The sequence below is a fragment of the Peromyscus eremicus genome, chromosome 23 (assembly GCF_949786415.1).
Source record: "Peromyscus eremicus chromosome 23, PerEre_H2_v1, whole genome shotgun sequence".
NCBI lineage: Eukaryota > Metazoa > Chordata > Mammalia > Rodentia > Cricetidae > Peromyscus > Peromyscus eremicus.
In genome coordinates, this window is record NC_081438.1 from 12,962,353 (window position 1) to 12,977,970 (window position 15,618).

General features: G+C 50.5%; 1 protein-coding gene across 4 annotated transcripts in view; it reads right to left on the reverse strand.

Annotated features, from left to right (window-relative positions):
* Kdm2b (lysine demethylase 2B) overlaps positions 1-15,618 on the reverse strand; it is a 124,896-nt gene that overhangs the window by 19,410 nt on the left and 89,868 nt on the right. The window contains exon 1 of one of the 4 annotated variants that reach the window (XM_059249130.1): positions 10,715-10,874. The exons of the other annotated variants lie outside the window; for them this stretch is intronic. Within the exon in view, the coding sequence (XP_059105113.1) occupies positions 10,715-10,768 (54 nt within the window). The 5' untranslated portion in view covers positions 10,769-10,874. Of the gene's footprint in view, positions 1-10,714; positions 10,875-15,618 lie in introns of those variants that run through there. 4 annotated transcript variants of the gene reach the window in all.

A 15,618-nucleotide genomic window follows, 5' to 3' on the forward strand; every position in this document is an offset into this window, starting at 1 on the left:
CTTTCGAAAGGGGGAACTTGGATACAGGCAGACATGTACATGGGAACAAATACAAAGACACAGGGAAAAGTACCATCTGACTGGCATCCTTCTGTAAGCCAAGAAATATCAGACTACAGACCAACATCAGAAGCCAGAGGCAAGGAAGGATCCTCAACTTGAACCTCTGTAGCAAGCTTGGTCTCAGACTTCTGTCTCCAACTGTGAGTAAAGGCCTGTAGTTTTAAGCCCTCTACTAGCACAGCTTTAGGTAACTGAACTACTATAGGATGCTCCCTGGCTGTGCTCACAACTGCCCTGGCCTCCTGCCAGAGTTCAGGGACATTTCCTGGGAAAGGGGGCACACCAGGCCACTGTCTGCTTCTGCTACTTGTACCAGAACACCAGTCCTCTCTCCTCCAAACTTGGCTGAGAAACACATTGCATTAGGACCAGTTCACACACTTTTGGGGGAAGCTCAGTGGCCCAGCACTCATGAGTGTCTCAAGCTGGTTGTTCCTCTGAGACAAGGCACAGAAGAGCTGACATCACAGGGATCTCATACAACGCTGTTTGACCATCAGATAGATTCCTTGCCACCCAGATACCCAGGGAGAATTGGGCAGTACACCCTGAAGAGGGCCCTCTGACTTCAGAGACCCTCCCTAGCTGGGCTTCAAGTGTATTCTTCCGTATGACTTGGAAAAACCAGGTCAAATAAAAATAAAGCAGTACTCAACAGCTATAGTTCTTGCCTTAGTCCCCAGCCCCAGAGCCTCCTGCAAAGCCAGGGTGCATGGTAGACCTGCCGAGGTAACTGGTGGGGGCCACTGTCCACCAAGGCTCTGGACAGGAAGGACAGCATGGAAGGCCGTGCTGTCTAAAGCAGTGGTTCTAACCTGGGGGCCAGACAGCCCTTTCACGGGGTCACCTAGGGCCATCGGAAACCACAGATCTTTACGATTCATAACAGTAGGAAAATTAGTTATGAAGTAGCAACAAAGTAATTTTATGGTTGGGGGTCACGGCAGGAGGAACTGTATTAAAGGGTCGGTCACAGCATTAGAAAGGGTGAGAACAGCTGGTCTAGAGCACCCTTTGTAGCTTGAGTTTACTGGGACAAGTTTAGTCCCTCTGCTGGGGAGGGCACTGCTCACATTGAAACCTGTTGGCCTAACGGCCACCTACTGTTTAAAGTCACTCTTCAGGCAACTGCTAATCCTCAGTGAACTTCTGTAGTCTGTCGTACTTGACTCCGCATAGAGACGCCTTTCCCACAGGCCTGAAGAGCTTGCCAGCTTCCAGGGACCCCTTCCCATCACACACAACTCCCCTGACCTCAGGGGCTTTCTAGGACACCTATCCACATTAGGAAGAAAAGGAGTCTACCTTTCTCCATGAACACAACCACATCATCAGTCACCAACTTGTCTCAAACACACTTTCCTAGCAGCCTGTAACACTCAAGGAAGTTATCAGGCCTCTACAGGGACAAGTGCCAAGAGAAAAGGACTGGAATGCTCCTACTCTATCTGCTCTGAACCCCAATTTGCTTTTGTGGGGTTTCTGGCCCATGCACCCTCAACCTCCCCTGTGATGACAGTAACAAGGATGAGCAGGGCTCCAGTAGAGAGGGCTACCCACACACTAGTCACTTTCCCTTCAAGTAGCAGAGGTCTCACAGACCCTCTTTGTCCTTAAAAAGGACAAAGTCTGGGCTTCCCCCAAACACACATAAGTCCAGTTAGTTCTACCATGCTCACATCTTTAGTGGGACACAACAGCCTTTATACTGTGTATGTCAAGCCAAGTTAGGTCTGCTATCAAGTAAGTGTATCACAACCAGTGTCCAGAGCCTTGTGAATTTGAGGGTGGCACACAGACTATGGACCTGAGTTCTGAAAACTCAGCAACTGCCCAAACAGCAACAACAGAACTGCCTAAAAAGCAGCAGTGTTGTCAAAAGCGGAGCCCAGAGGGTGTCTCCTCCTCACAGCACACTGTACCTTTTGCTGCTTCTGCCAGGGGCCAGTGTCCTCACAGCTCACTCATCACACTCTCACAAATGGGGCAACGGCATGAGTCCTTTTTGGGAGCCCCAGGTTAGGTACAGAGAGGGGTAGCACACCATCCAACTCAAAGGGAAAAACCAAGGAGGAGAGCTCATCTTGGGCCCTTGGTAAAAGAAATTCCATAGACTGGTCTCTTTCATGAAAAACTAAAGAGATTCAGTCCAAAGTTACGTTATGTTGGATGCCAAAGGCCAGCCAGGCCAGAGGGGCTTACCTTCCTTTACTTTTCAAAGCAGACTTGCATTTAAAAGCATACTTCCTAACTAGCAGAGACATCCTGGAAAATGACAGAGTAATGACAGAGAACACCTTCAGAGAAACTGTTTCCCAGGACCTTGACTCCTGTCCTCTCTGTAAGTCTAGCTAGAGAGAAGCCTTGGCTATGGTTACCAGCTAACATGTTAAACGGAAACCAACTAGGCCGGGCGTGGTGGCGCACACCTTTAATCCCAGCACTCAGGAGGCAGAGACAAGTGAGGCAGAGACTCTGTGAGTTCGAGGCCAGCCTGGTCTACAGGGCGAGTTCCAGGACAGCCAGGGCTGTTACACAGAGAAAGCCTGTCTCTAAAAACCAAAACCAAACCAACCAAATAAACAAAAGATACACACACACACACACACACACACACACACACACACACACACACACACACTTTAAAGGGTTCTTTCCTCAGGACTAATTCAAAAGCATCTCCCTTAAAAGAAATGTCTCACTACGCAGCCCTGGCAGGCCTCAAACTCTTAGAGATCCACCTACCTTTTCCTCTTGAGTGTTGGGATTAAAGGTGTCCCACCACGACCCATAAAGGAAATGTTACAAAGGAGGTCCACTCATTCATTCAATATTTAATGAGTATCTCCAAACTACCAGGTTCTATCTTCCAGAAAGTTCATGGGTAGAATCTTGCTAATCCCACACCTATGTGACACACAAATATTCTTTTTAAAAATGATAAAGTCGGGCTGGAGAGATGGCTCAGTGGTTAAGAGCACTGGCTGCTCTTCCAGAGGTCCTGAGTTCAATTTCCAGCATCCACATGGTGGCTCACAGCCATCTGTAATGAGATCTGGCGCCCTCTTCTGGCCTGCAGGCAGAACGCGGTATACATAATAAATCTTTAAAAAAAAAATGATAAAGTCAAAGCTAAGGAGAGCTCAGCTGTGTGCTTAGCATACAGGAGAATCAAAGAGAATGAAAGGGAGAAGTAGGAAAAAATAACAAAGTGGAAGATTTTGGGCTCTGTGGTTTCCAAAGGTATTACAAAAGGACAGTCAGCAATAAGGTGTAGTGCTGGCACAGGGGCATACAGGTTATGGGAAAGAACGGAGGGTCTAGAAATAAATTCGCTTTTTTAACCAAATGGTTTTCAACAAGGGTACCAAAAAATTTCAATTGGGGAAATAATTTTTTTTTCAACAAATGGTACTGAGAAAAGTGGAAATTCACATACAAAGGAATGAAGACAGGACCCTACCTCACACTATATATAAAAGACAAGCCCCAAATGGATTAGAACCCTAAGCAAGGAGTTAAACGAGTGACAGGTATGGGAAATGGTTTTTTGGATATGACAACCAAAGCAAAAATGTTGAAGGGAAAATATAAAATTAGACTTAAAAAATTAAAGCTTTAATGTTTCAAAAAAAAACCACCTCTAGAAAATATCTGCATATCATCTAAGCAGTAAAGGGCTAGGATACAGGAATAAAGAATTCTTTTTTTAATTAAATTTAATTTACTATTTTTATTTATTTATATGTATACACTATTCTGGCTGCATGTGTCCCTGCAGGCTGGAAGAGGGCACCATTACAGATGGCTGTGAGCCACCTCGTGGTTGTTGGGAATTGAACTCAGGACCTCTGGAAAAGCAGTCAGTGCTCTTAACCTCTGAGCCATCTCCAGGCCCCAGAATAAAGAATTCTTAACAACTCAATGATAAAAAGACAAACATGTTAACTTAAAATTGGGCAAAAGAACTGGAGAGATGGCTCAGTGGTTAAGGGCACTGGCTGCTCTTTCAATTCTCTGTACCCACAAGTGACTTAACCACCTGTAACTCTAGTTCCAGGGGCTCTGATGCCCTCTTCTGGCCTCTATGGGCACTACATGCATATGGTGAACAGACACGTGCAGGCAAAACACACATAAAAAAATCTTTCTTTAAATGGACAAAGGATTTTTAATAGCTATCTCTTAAAAAAATATAAGACACACAAATGGCCAACAAACAAGGACAAGATGCTCAGCATTGCTAGCATCAAGAGTCTGCCATGTACACTGGGGATTCATTCATTAACCCCCTCATTCACATATTCACCCACTCATCCACCCACCCAAGTGTTTTCTGGCTGTAAATTATGAACCAGATTCAACGCTAAATTCTAGGACTACTGAGATGAGTAAGCTGTGTAGCCTACTCGTGAAGACATTACAGTCTGGAAGTAGAAAGACAGAAACCACATAAATGTAACATGACGATGCTACAAGCTAACTCTGAAGTGCTAGTCACTTTTTAATATAGCTCTATCAATGGCTTGTGAGGTAGGAATTATTATGTCCATTTACAAATATGCAAACTGCAGACAGTGAAGTTAATAACCTGCCCAATGTCACACTGCTGATAGATGAGACAACTAAGCTCTGAGTCTAGGTAGCAGCTCTACAGCCTGGACTCTGGTACGCAAACGCAGAAGAGTTGCCTCAAATGCTGGGAAAGGCAGGTTGGAAAGGCCAACCCAGGCCACATCAGATGTGATTCCATGGGCAATAGAGGGGGAAGAGGACTCTATAGGACAGTGGTGAGGGTGGGCTTAGGGAGTGGACCGTCTAGGCAGAAAAAAGAATAAAACTGAGATGTGAAAGTCCATGACACATTCAAGAACTACTAACAGCTCAACACAACTTCTGAAAAGAGCCCTGAGGTAGAAGGAACCCATCTGCAGGACCTCCTGGGCCACGTTAAGGAAACACACCCTGCATGTACAGGACCTCACACACGGGAGCAGCAGGACTATATTCTGGCAATAGTATGGGGAATAGAGATTTCAAGGGCAGCGAGCACGACAAAATACAGAGATCAGCTAAAAATTATGAGAGTATGAACAAAAGCAACATATGATGACAGGAAGGGACAACTCAGGATCCTGGTAAAGGGGAGAACATAGGAGTGCAGACAGGATGAATTTCTGTCTAGCTTGAGCAACAGGCAGAGCAAGGAAGCCTAGGAGGTGGAGGAAACAATGAGGCTGTAAGGAACAATCTGCAGATCCTAGGGAGCAAAGCAAAGCAAAGATACACATCGGGATCAACACCACATTAAGTGAACCCAGGTAAGACTGATCCCTTCAGGAATGCCAGGACAGCAGGAAAAGCAGCAGAAAGCTGCTCTCAGTCTCAAGAAAGGAATGGCTATGAGTTTCTTCTACAGTGGAGAGATGGCTCGGCGGCTAAAAGCAGTGGCTGAGGACCTGGGTTCAATTTCCAGCACCCACATCGCAGTTCACAACTGTCTGTAACTCCAGTTCCAGGGTACCTGACACCCTCATAAAGGCATACATGTAGGCAAAACACCAATGCACATAAATAAGAAATCTGCCGGGCAGTGGTGGCACACACCTTTAATTCCAGCACTTGGGAGGCAGAGGCAGGTGGATCTCTGAATCTGAGGCCAGCCTGGTCTAGATAGAGTGAGTTCCAGGAAAGCCAGGGCTACATGGAGAAGAAGGGTGGAGGGAAGGTAGTCAAGTGAGGAAACATAATGAAATGTAGCTAAATGTTTCCACAATTAAGACAGTTTTACAGGTCTGGTGGGCGCATAGCTACTTGAAGGTAGGGAGAGTAAAAGTTCAAGGCCTGTCTGGGCTACAGAGTGAGAAACTGAATGAGGCTGTCTCAAAATAAAAGGAAAACAGTAATAAAGAAAAAATGACATAAAAATAGAGGAAGTGGGCAAGGCAGCTTAGTGGCTGAGGACGCCTGCCACGATGCCCGATATCCTGTGTTTGATCCCGAGAGGACCCACTCCCACAGGTGGTCCTCTGACCTCAAACATGCAAGCACATCCACACACATGTGGACACACAGAACAAATGTAATTTTAAAAGGGAAGACTGGGCAGCTCAACAGTAGAGAACCTGCCCACTAAATTCAAGGATCTGAGTTTAATTCCCAAAGCTGGGGGTAGCGGGGCAGGTCTAAGTTTCCCATCAATCTACCACAAAGAATACCACTACCGTTTGTCCCGGTGTTTTGTTCTTCTTCTTCTTTTTAACATACTAATATCGTATCCTGCTGCACAACACAGCCAAGCTGACATCAAGAGCCATGCCTACCCTCAAATTTCTCCAGCATAATGGACATGCCATACATAAAAAAGTTAGATATGACCAGTGTTGTGGGCCTTGCAGGCTACAGGGAAGGCTCTTGGTTTGTTTATACTGGGGGTAAGAAGGAAGAGGATAAAGATCACCCAAAGAATGGAGGGACCTCTGGAGAACCTGACGATTTTTCTTCTAGAAAAATACACACAACCACCAAGTTGCCAAATTTGCCCATACATCTTCAGATAGGTTCAGGGACCTGCCCTGCAATTTCACTACTGAGCTGGGTGTGGTGTAGTAGCCGACCCCTGTCATTTAAACATCTGGGAGGTGAACAGAGAGTAACCTCAAGGTCATTCCTGGCTACCAGTGGAGCTGGAGGCCAAGAAAGAAAGAAAAGGAAAAAAATACAGGAGGAGGGGCAGAGAGAGGAGGGGAAAACAACAACAACAAAAAAGACTGAAATGTTTCACTATTTAAGGGCTGGCAGGGTGGCTGAGTGAGTGAAGGTGCTTGCTAAGCCTAGTGACCCGATCCCTTACCTGGGATTGCCCCCCAGGACCCGCATGGTAGAAGGAAAAGACCAATTCTCACAGGCTGTCCTTGGAACTCTATACACACACACACACACCCAGGAATGTCATGGCATATGAACGCACTTGCGCACACACGCGCACGCGCGCACACACACACGCGCGCGCACGCACACACACACACACACACACACACACACACTCTAAACAAATTTTTAAAAAACTTCAGTTTAAGAAACTATAATGCCAGGTTTACTGGCATAATTCCATTACTCAGGAAGCTGAGGCATGTGGATCTCTGTGAGTTCAAGGCCAGTCAGGTCTATAGAGTTAGTTCCAGGACAGCCAGAGCTGTTATAGAGAAACTCTGTCTTGAAAAACCAAAACCAAGGGCTGGAGAGATGGCTCAGAGGCTAAGAACACTGGCTGTTCTTCCAGAGGTCCTGAGCTCAATTCCCAGCACCCACATGGTGGCTTATAACCATCTGTAATGAGATCTGGCTCCCTCTTCTGGCCTGAAGGGATATATGCAAACAGAACACTGTACACGTAATAAATAAATGAATCTTAAAAAAAAAAAACTTAAAAAAAAAAAAAAAACCAAACCAAACCAAACAAACAAAAACCCTTTAAATCAAACCAAAGCAAACAACCACCACAGAACAAAAACAACCTACACAGTACAATGGGTGATAGAACAACAATCACTACATACATTTCTGAGAGTTTTGCTTTCACTGGGATGAAAAATAAAAACAGGGTTTCTCTGTGAAACAGTCCTGGCTGTCCTGGATCTCCACTGTAGACCAGGCTGGCCTCGAACTCACAGAGATCCGCCTGGCTCTGCCTCCAGAGTGCTGGGATTAAAGGCATGCGCCACCACCGCCCGGCCCTGACAACTGTTCTTTAAGGGGCACCTCCTCAGAGTGGAAAGCAGATCCGTGGAGTTCCCCGATACACTCTGTATGGGAGACACAACAGGCTGTCCTGATGAAGCTGCTCTCTGGCCATCACTTCTTGACAGTCCATAGGCTGTGACATTTAGGGAAACGTGGATGGCTGGTGAAAGATGTCAGACAGGTATGTTAACCTAGTACCACAGGTGGGTGAGTCAGCCTAGTATAGGCCCGGGCGCACACCTTTAATCCCAGCACTCAGGAGGCAGAGGCAGAGGCAGGCTGATCTCTGTGAGTTCGAGGTCAGCCTTACAGAGGTAGTTCCAGGACAGCCAGGGCTACAAAAAAAAAAAAAAAAAAAAAGGAAAAGGAAGGGGGTGGGGGAGCAAAAACAAAGCCCCTACTGCCCAGGCTTGGATGACAGTCTGGGGGCAAGCAGAGGTTTTCGTGGGATAACCAGAACTCTGACAAGGGCTGTGGCAGCTCTCTTTCCAATTCGGTCACTGGAACAACTGCTTCCCAACAAGGCCTCTCTCCATGGGGGGGGGGGGGGCGCTCTTCCATTTGCAGGTAGCCAAATATCCAGGATATCTATATGTCAGGACTCCAGCACCCACCCTCCTCATAAAGGGCCTTTTCTTTTGGTGCGACAGACATCCAGCTAGAAGGATATGGTGCAGGGAAGGAGAACTCAGAAGAGCTGGGGCCTGGTGCTGGCAAGCTTACCAGTCCTAGATGGTTCGGGGTCCTTAGCACAATCTACTCTTCTGGGCTACAAAGAATCCCAGGTCGGAGACAATTGGTGAAAAAATAGGGTGGTAGGGGAGGCAAAGTGCACTGAGCCTCAGCCTAAAGTGTCCGCAGGATGCAAAGTACCTGAGCTGCCACCAGCTCTGCAGGGACTGAGAAGACCGCTGTTCAAAGCCTAGGCTCAGAATGCTGTCTGCCTAGTAAACATGAATGGGGGAAAATCTTTAGAGTGTAAATGAAAACCTGGCGAGGATTTCTCTTGCTAACTGCTCCAGAAGTGCTATTCCCAGCCAGGCCCATGCAAAGAGGAAAATCGATCTGGCTATAAGACTAGGCCCTCGGGGCTGGGGATTTAGCTCAGTGGTAGAGCACTTGCCTAGCAAGCGCAAAGCCCTGGGTTCCATCCTCAGCTCCAAAAAAAAAAAAAAAAAAAAAAAAAGACTAGGCCCTCTTCCTAACAGCAGTCTCCCTCAGAAAGAGCAGTACCTGGAAATGTGCTCTAGAGCCCAGAGACAGGCTGGGTGTGGTGACTCACACCTGCACTCTCAGCATTTGGGGGAGGCCGAGGCAGGAAGATTGCTGCCCAGTGAGAGGCCACCCTGGCTATGTAAAGAGTACTGCAATAATTAACAGCAAGACACTGTCTCGGGAACCGAAACAAACAAAAACCAGCTCAGAGATAGGCTTATCCTGTCAAAGACGTTGGACCACAGGATGTAATCAAATTGGAGGAAGAGGTAAGAGGAACCTCTGCCCAGACGGACCAAAGCCTACAGGACACTACTGAACACGAAGATGTTCTTTTGCCATGGTAACGGTAAACTGTTGGCAGGGTTAGGCAGACCTAAACTGAACCAGGAGTGGAGGCATGAACTACGTAACAAGAACTTGAGAGCCGTTCACACACACAGGAGAGCTAGCTACCTGAGGAACAGAAGTTCCAAACCAAGCCCTCCTGAATTGCCCCTGGGTTCATCCAACCAAAAAACTTGGGAGATTCATTAACACTCGGAGGGTGGGCATGCCTACAACTGTGCAGCAGAACCAAGGAACCACAACACCCAACGAATGAACCCTGCCTCTGCTGAATAAAACTACAGAACAAGACGCACAACACGACAAGTGGAGCCTTTCTACTTTACTTCCTCAGTGGCGCCTAAGGGTGTGTGTGTGTGTGTGTTGGGGTTGGGGGGGGTGGGGAGTTCCGATATTTTCGCTTCAACATCTTTATTCCACCAAGGAAATGCACGGAGCGTTATACACAAGCATCTCGTGCACGCAGGCCGTCCCAAGCCCACAGGATAAGGTGACCCATCCCCGTCCTAATTCCGTGGACATGTCTACCTGGCCTGCCTGGCTGACTGCAAACGCTATTTCGCACGCTGGGTTGGGGTTAGAAGCAGCAGCCCCTCAACTTTCTTCCCGGGTGTGCCAAACACGAAACTGGGGGGGGGGGGCGCAGATGTTCGCGGTAAACACACCCAGAGCTTTGTTATACACGCAGGATTCTCTCCCCCCACCCTCTCCGATTCCCCCCACTGCTCGCTCCGCTCCGCTCGCCGAAGAGGTGCTGGCTCTCCCGGCCGCCGCCGAGACGAGGGCTCTCGCCGGGTTCCGGATGGCCCGCGCCTGCCGCGGCTCGCACCCCTTCCTGTCTCGGCTGCCCACGGCGGGCGAGCGCGCGGCGCCCAGACAAAAGCTCGGGCCGTCGGCCCACGGGCCGCGGGCGTCCTCCAGCCCGGGAGGACGACGGTCCCGGTGCAACTTTGCCCGCGGGGAGGCGAGGAGGCGCCGGCGCCGCGGGGGAGCCCCCGCGGAGCCCCGCAAGCAGCGCGTGGGCCGCGGGGGGTTGCCGAGCCGAGGAGGGCGCGGCGCGCCCCGCAACTCACCCTCGGGGGGGCCCCGGGCCCGCGCCACCCGACGGCCAGGCCCGCAGGCCCACATTGTCCACGGCGCCCGCGTCCCGCCGCACACGCCCCCTGCCCCGCGGGCCGCCCCCCCCCCCCCCCCCGGGCCCGCCGTCGGCCGCGGCCGCCAAACTTTCTCCTCGGCGCGGGCGTCGCGGCCGCCTCGGCCGCCTCGGCGTCAGGCAGGGCAGGAGCTCGCCGGGTCGTGCCGCCGCGGGTCCCTCCTCCCTCAGCCCCACCCCGGGGCCGCCGACCTGGTCGGGCTCCGATTCATAGTCGTCGTCCTCGGCGCTCACGGACATGGCCATGGCTCATGGTGGGCCCAGGCTCGCGCGCGCTGACATGGCTGGGGCGCCGCCGACGCCGCCCGCAGGGAGCAGGCTCGGCTCGCCCTGGCTGGCGCTCGGGCTCCCGCGCGGGCGAGGAGGGAGCCACAGCCGCCGCCGCTGCCGCCGCCGCCGCTGCCGCCGCCGCCGCTGCCGCCGCCGCCGCTGCCGCCGCCGCCGCCGCCGCCGCGCGCCTCGCACGCCCGCGCGGGAGGGGGGCGGGGCGGGGCCGGCGCCTCATGCATATGCATGAGGCCGAGCCAGGAAGGGGCTGGCCCCCCGGGCGGGCGGGCCAATGGCGGGGCCGCGGCGATCGGCCCGCACACAAAGGGAGCCGGGCCTGCGGTGACACGGGGGCGGGCCCCCGCGGAGGGGCTGCCGCGGGGCGCGTAGCGCCGGGGGGGGGGGGGGGGGGGGGGGGACTCGGGCGGCGTGGGGGCGTGCCCGGCGCCCCGCCCGGCCCTGGTCCAGTGCGCTGCGGGGAAGCACATAGGTGGCTCGCACGGCGCCTCCGCCGCCGCCGCCGCCGCCGCCGCCGCCGCCGCTGCCACAGGAAATGGCCCTGGGGTGGGGTCTTTTGTGTGGTCCGTAAGGGGTGTCTCGGGAGTTCCCCCGGGTACACCGGGCCACCGGGGAGGCCCGCCCTACGTGCGATGCCAGCCAGGCACGGGTTCTCGGATCTCTGGCAGCAGGATCTGCTTGCGCTCCGGAGATCGGGGATCTGATGCCGGCCAGTCCCAGAGGCCCCCCTACCCGGAGCCTGCAGGCCTGTCGGCCTCTGCAAGGGCTGGGCCAGGTCCCCCGGGGCGCTGGACCCAGTCGCTAATCCTCCCTGCTCTCCCGTTTGCCTTTCCAGGTGGAAAGCCAGCGTCAAATCTGAGGTGGTGCAGGCAGGCTCCAGACGCTGGACTACGAGCTGTCTGTCGGAGAGAATGCCCCAGATTCGGCCCTGAGGTGGGCGCCCCCACCCTCTTCGAGGGAACTACCACTCTCTTAAGTGCCCAGGAGCTGACCTCAGAGAGGTTACAGGTGTTAACTGCAGTCCAGAGCTCAGCAATCCTAGATTGGCTAGGAAGGTGTAGGCATCTGGATTCTTCCACAGTGAAGAATTCTTACCGTTTCAGTCCAGAAACAGTCCAACGCGGCAGAAAATATCGTTGCTAGAAATCCAGACTGACCTTCATTCCGACAGCAGAAAGTCTACCGGCATTTATGTCAACAACCCTTCCCCTGAAAGATCAGTTCGTGACTTTTAGCCCAGATGACCAATGCTATCACAGGCGGCAAAATCACTGGAACACGAACCACCGCGGAGGATAGCTTAGCCGGACAGTTTGGCGCACAGACCACACATCCATCCAAGATGGCACTAGGAAGGACATCCATACCTGCTGCCGCTCCATCTATAAAATGGGAAGGACTTAACTGTGAGGCTTTCTCAAAACCGCTGCCAAGTCAGATGACCAACTTGTGGGCATCCAACTGTTCACTCCCATCCAGGCCAGGACCTCCAAAGTGGGCACAGGAGGGACTGGCCAGTGTGTGATGGCCTGGGCTTGCCATGAAGGCAGGATGTGTGGTGGAGACCTTATAAATGAACACTCAGGAGGCTTCTAGCGGAGCAGTCAGGAGTAAATAAATGGGATGTCAGTCTTACTGAGTGGATTTTAAGAGTCTCTGAAACGTATACATCCAACCGGCACCATAGAAAGACTCCCAGGCAACTTCTCTTTCCCGAACACATCTTCGCTGAATACCCTTCTTCCATTTTGTAGTTTTTACAGTCCAGTCAAGGGCATACAAAAAAAAAAAAAAAAAAAAAAAAAAAGTGACCTCCTACACACTTCCCTCCACCCACAAAGCTGCCCGTGTATGAGCCCTTAGGAGATGCTCCTCCACCCAGGAAAAAACCAGGTAAAGAAATTAGTAGCAGGAGTTTGGGGAAGGATGCTAATGATGGGTCTGGGTGCAGCTTAGTGGTAGAATGTGCATGTCCAGGATGCACAGGCCCAATCTTTCCTGCCCAGAAGAAGAAGAAAATGCTTCTCTTTCTCTGTCCATGAACAAACCCACAAGGTCAGAGACATCCAAACAGCATAATACACCAGTTATGGTAAGAAGTAGGATTTCCCCCCTCCTCACAGGTCTCTGTTAAGAATGCCGAGCACAAGTGTATTTAATAGAACTGCCTTCGGGTTGATTTCCTGTGAGGACTCTCAGGAAGACCACTTTTTTTATTTCAATAAGTAAAATGGCCCGGTTCTCTTATCATGGCTCACCAAAGAGAAGGGAAAGAGCCCCCCCCCCCCCCCCCCCCGAGCTGCAGGGAACCACCAAAATCACTCATCACACCAGCTCAGAGCTGGAAGGGGGGTCCATGGCCGTCAAATGAAAGAGTTAGAGAACCGTTATCTACCATCGCCCAGAGAAAGTCCCCGTGCAAGCGCCGCGCTGAGCACGCGAAGGAAGATCACGATCTCGTTTAAGGTCACAGAACAGGCACGCTTTACCGGCCCACGCAACGTGCGCCACTTGGGAGATGAAGAAGCTGAGGTGAGATCCTGCTAGGAAGCGAAAGGATCCCATTTGATCCTGCCCCAAAGAACAGGATACAAAAACCCTCAACCAACTGGCTCTTCGCGTGGCCAGTTTGGGTGGCGCATATCTTCCAGTTTAACACTCAGGAGGTAGAGGCAGGAGGATCTCTGTGAGTTTGAGGCCAGCCTGGCCTTACAATAGAGTTCCAGGCCACCCAGGACTACACAGTGAGGCCCTGTCTCCAACACAAACAAACAAAAGGACTGGTTTGTCACGATCCAACTGACATGCTGACTGAAGCAAAGAGGGGAAAAAATCTTCTTACTAGAGTTTTGTTTTGAGATGGAGTCTTTTTTTTTTTTTTTTTTTAATGTGACCTTGGCTCGCATAAGCACTTGCAATGGAGCCCAGGCTGGTCTCAAACGCTCAATGATCCTGCTGCCTCAGCCTCTGAAGTTCAAGAATTCCAGGTGTCCATCAACACAACCCAATCCCGCTAGATTTTTATAAATTGTGAATTCTTGGTTTAAATGCAATACCAAAGAGGGCAGGTGTAGTTAGAAAGCTGGCCGAGTAAATCCTGTGCTGGGTTATCGTCTCAACATAAGAAGGTACCTGCCAGCCACAATCCACAATCCAAAAGCCTTGTAGGGGATCCTCTCCTGGATCAAGGGGCTTCTTTTCTCTCTCTCTCTCAACCAAGTTTCCTTTCGCTAACTGGTGCAATTAACCAACATCTGTTTTGTTTTGGTAGGGTTCCAGACTGTATACAAGGAGACACCATGACAACCTTACCCAGCACAACTGACACCTTAAATTGTATTGCTTCCACTAAGCTTTGGCTGGTCCTTACTTGACCCGGGTCACGTCGGGAGTGACCCTGAAGAACTGAACACTCTCCCTGCTCCCCATAGCCAGATCTTCCTTCTGTTCTTAGAAAGTTCTCGAGGCTGATGCCACCCAGGCAGACGGTGCTTGCCCTGAGCCAACAGGAGACAGAGTTTTCACCTTGTGATGAGTAAATAAAAAAATAATTAAAAACAAAAACAAAAACACCCAATGCCAAGTCCTCCCTGGTCACAGGGGCCACCCACTTTCTCTCTTTGTTTCTGGTTGTCACTGGATATTCTATCGGTACCTATTGGAGCTTGAGACCTCAAAAATGGCCCCTGGTTCTGCCCAGACTTAGCCTCATCCCGGGGCGGGGGGAAAAGGCAAAGTGCTCCGTGAAAACATAAGAAGAAACACATCGCCGGGCGGTGGTGGCGCACGCCTTTAAACCCAGCACTCGGGAGGCAGAGCCAGGCGGATCTCTGTGAGTTCGAGGCCAGCCTGGGCTACCAAGTGAGTTCCAGGAAAGGCACAAAGCTACACAGAGAAACCCTGTCTCGAAAAACCAAAAAAAAAAAAAAAAAAAAAAAAAAAGAAGAAACACATCAAAAGGGGAGGCAACCATATGTGAATGGCAATATACCCCCGACCTAGCATACAATGCACAAGCAGGACCTGCCCATCTAAGATTTACACTGTTCTTTATAAAGCAAGCTGTGGAAAGGTGTGTGCAGAATGTATCGTTTAAATTGAGCTTGGTGGTATACGCCTAGAATCCCAGCCACTTGGGAGGCTGAGGCAGGAAGATGACAAATTCAAGGTTAGCCTTGGCTACACAGTTCAAGGAAAACCTGAGCAAATTAGCAAGAGCTTGTTTCAGATTTAAAGGCATAGGTCAACTGGGCATGGTAGATCATGAAGGAGCTGTACCCCGGCCCCTCCAGGTTTATGCCTTACCATCTACTCCCAGGGCTATATACAAAAGTCTTATCGTCTCTTTTTATACAGTCTTAAGGCTCAATGAATTGCTTATAGTAAAACTTCAATTAATATTTATGGGTTTGTTTAATAATGAATTAAAGGAGTGAACAGTGAAAATAATAATAATAATGCAGAGTGCTCTCTCTTTTGTTATATGGTTATTATTCCCCCAATAGAACCCAGGGTTCTCACTCCTGCTAATCAAGTATTCAACCACTTACCATACTCCGAGCCCTGATGCCCATTCTGAACCATCACCCTCAACTTACCCACTTCTAAAAATGGGCAGAGGGAAGTCAGACTGGGAATGTATCCACCTTTCACCAGGACTCTGGGTACCGCTAAGGAGGAGGTCCTCCCCAGTGTAAGGCCCCTTTCTTTGTGTCCATATCCAAAAGGCCATGGATAAAGCTTAGGAATGTTTTCCACAGACCCAGTACAGGAAGAGAGCACAGAGTCTTTGAGAGCCAGTTGTAATGAGT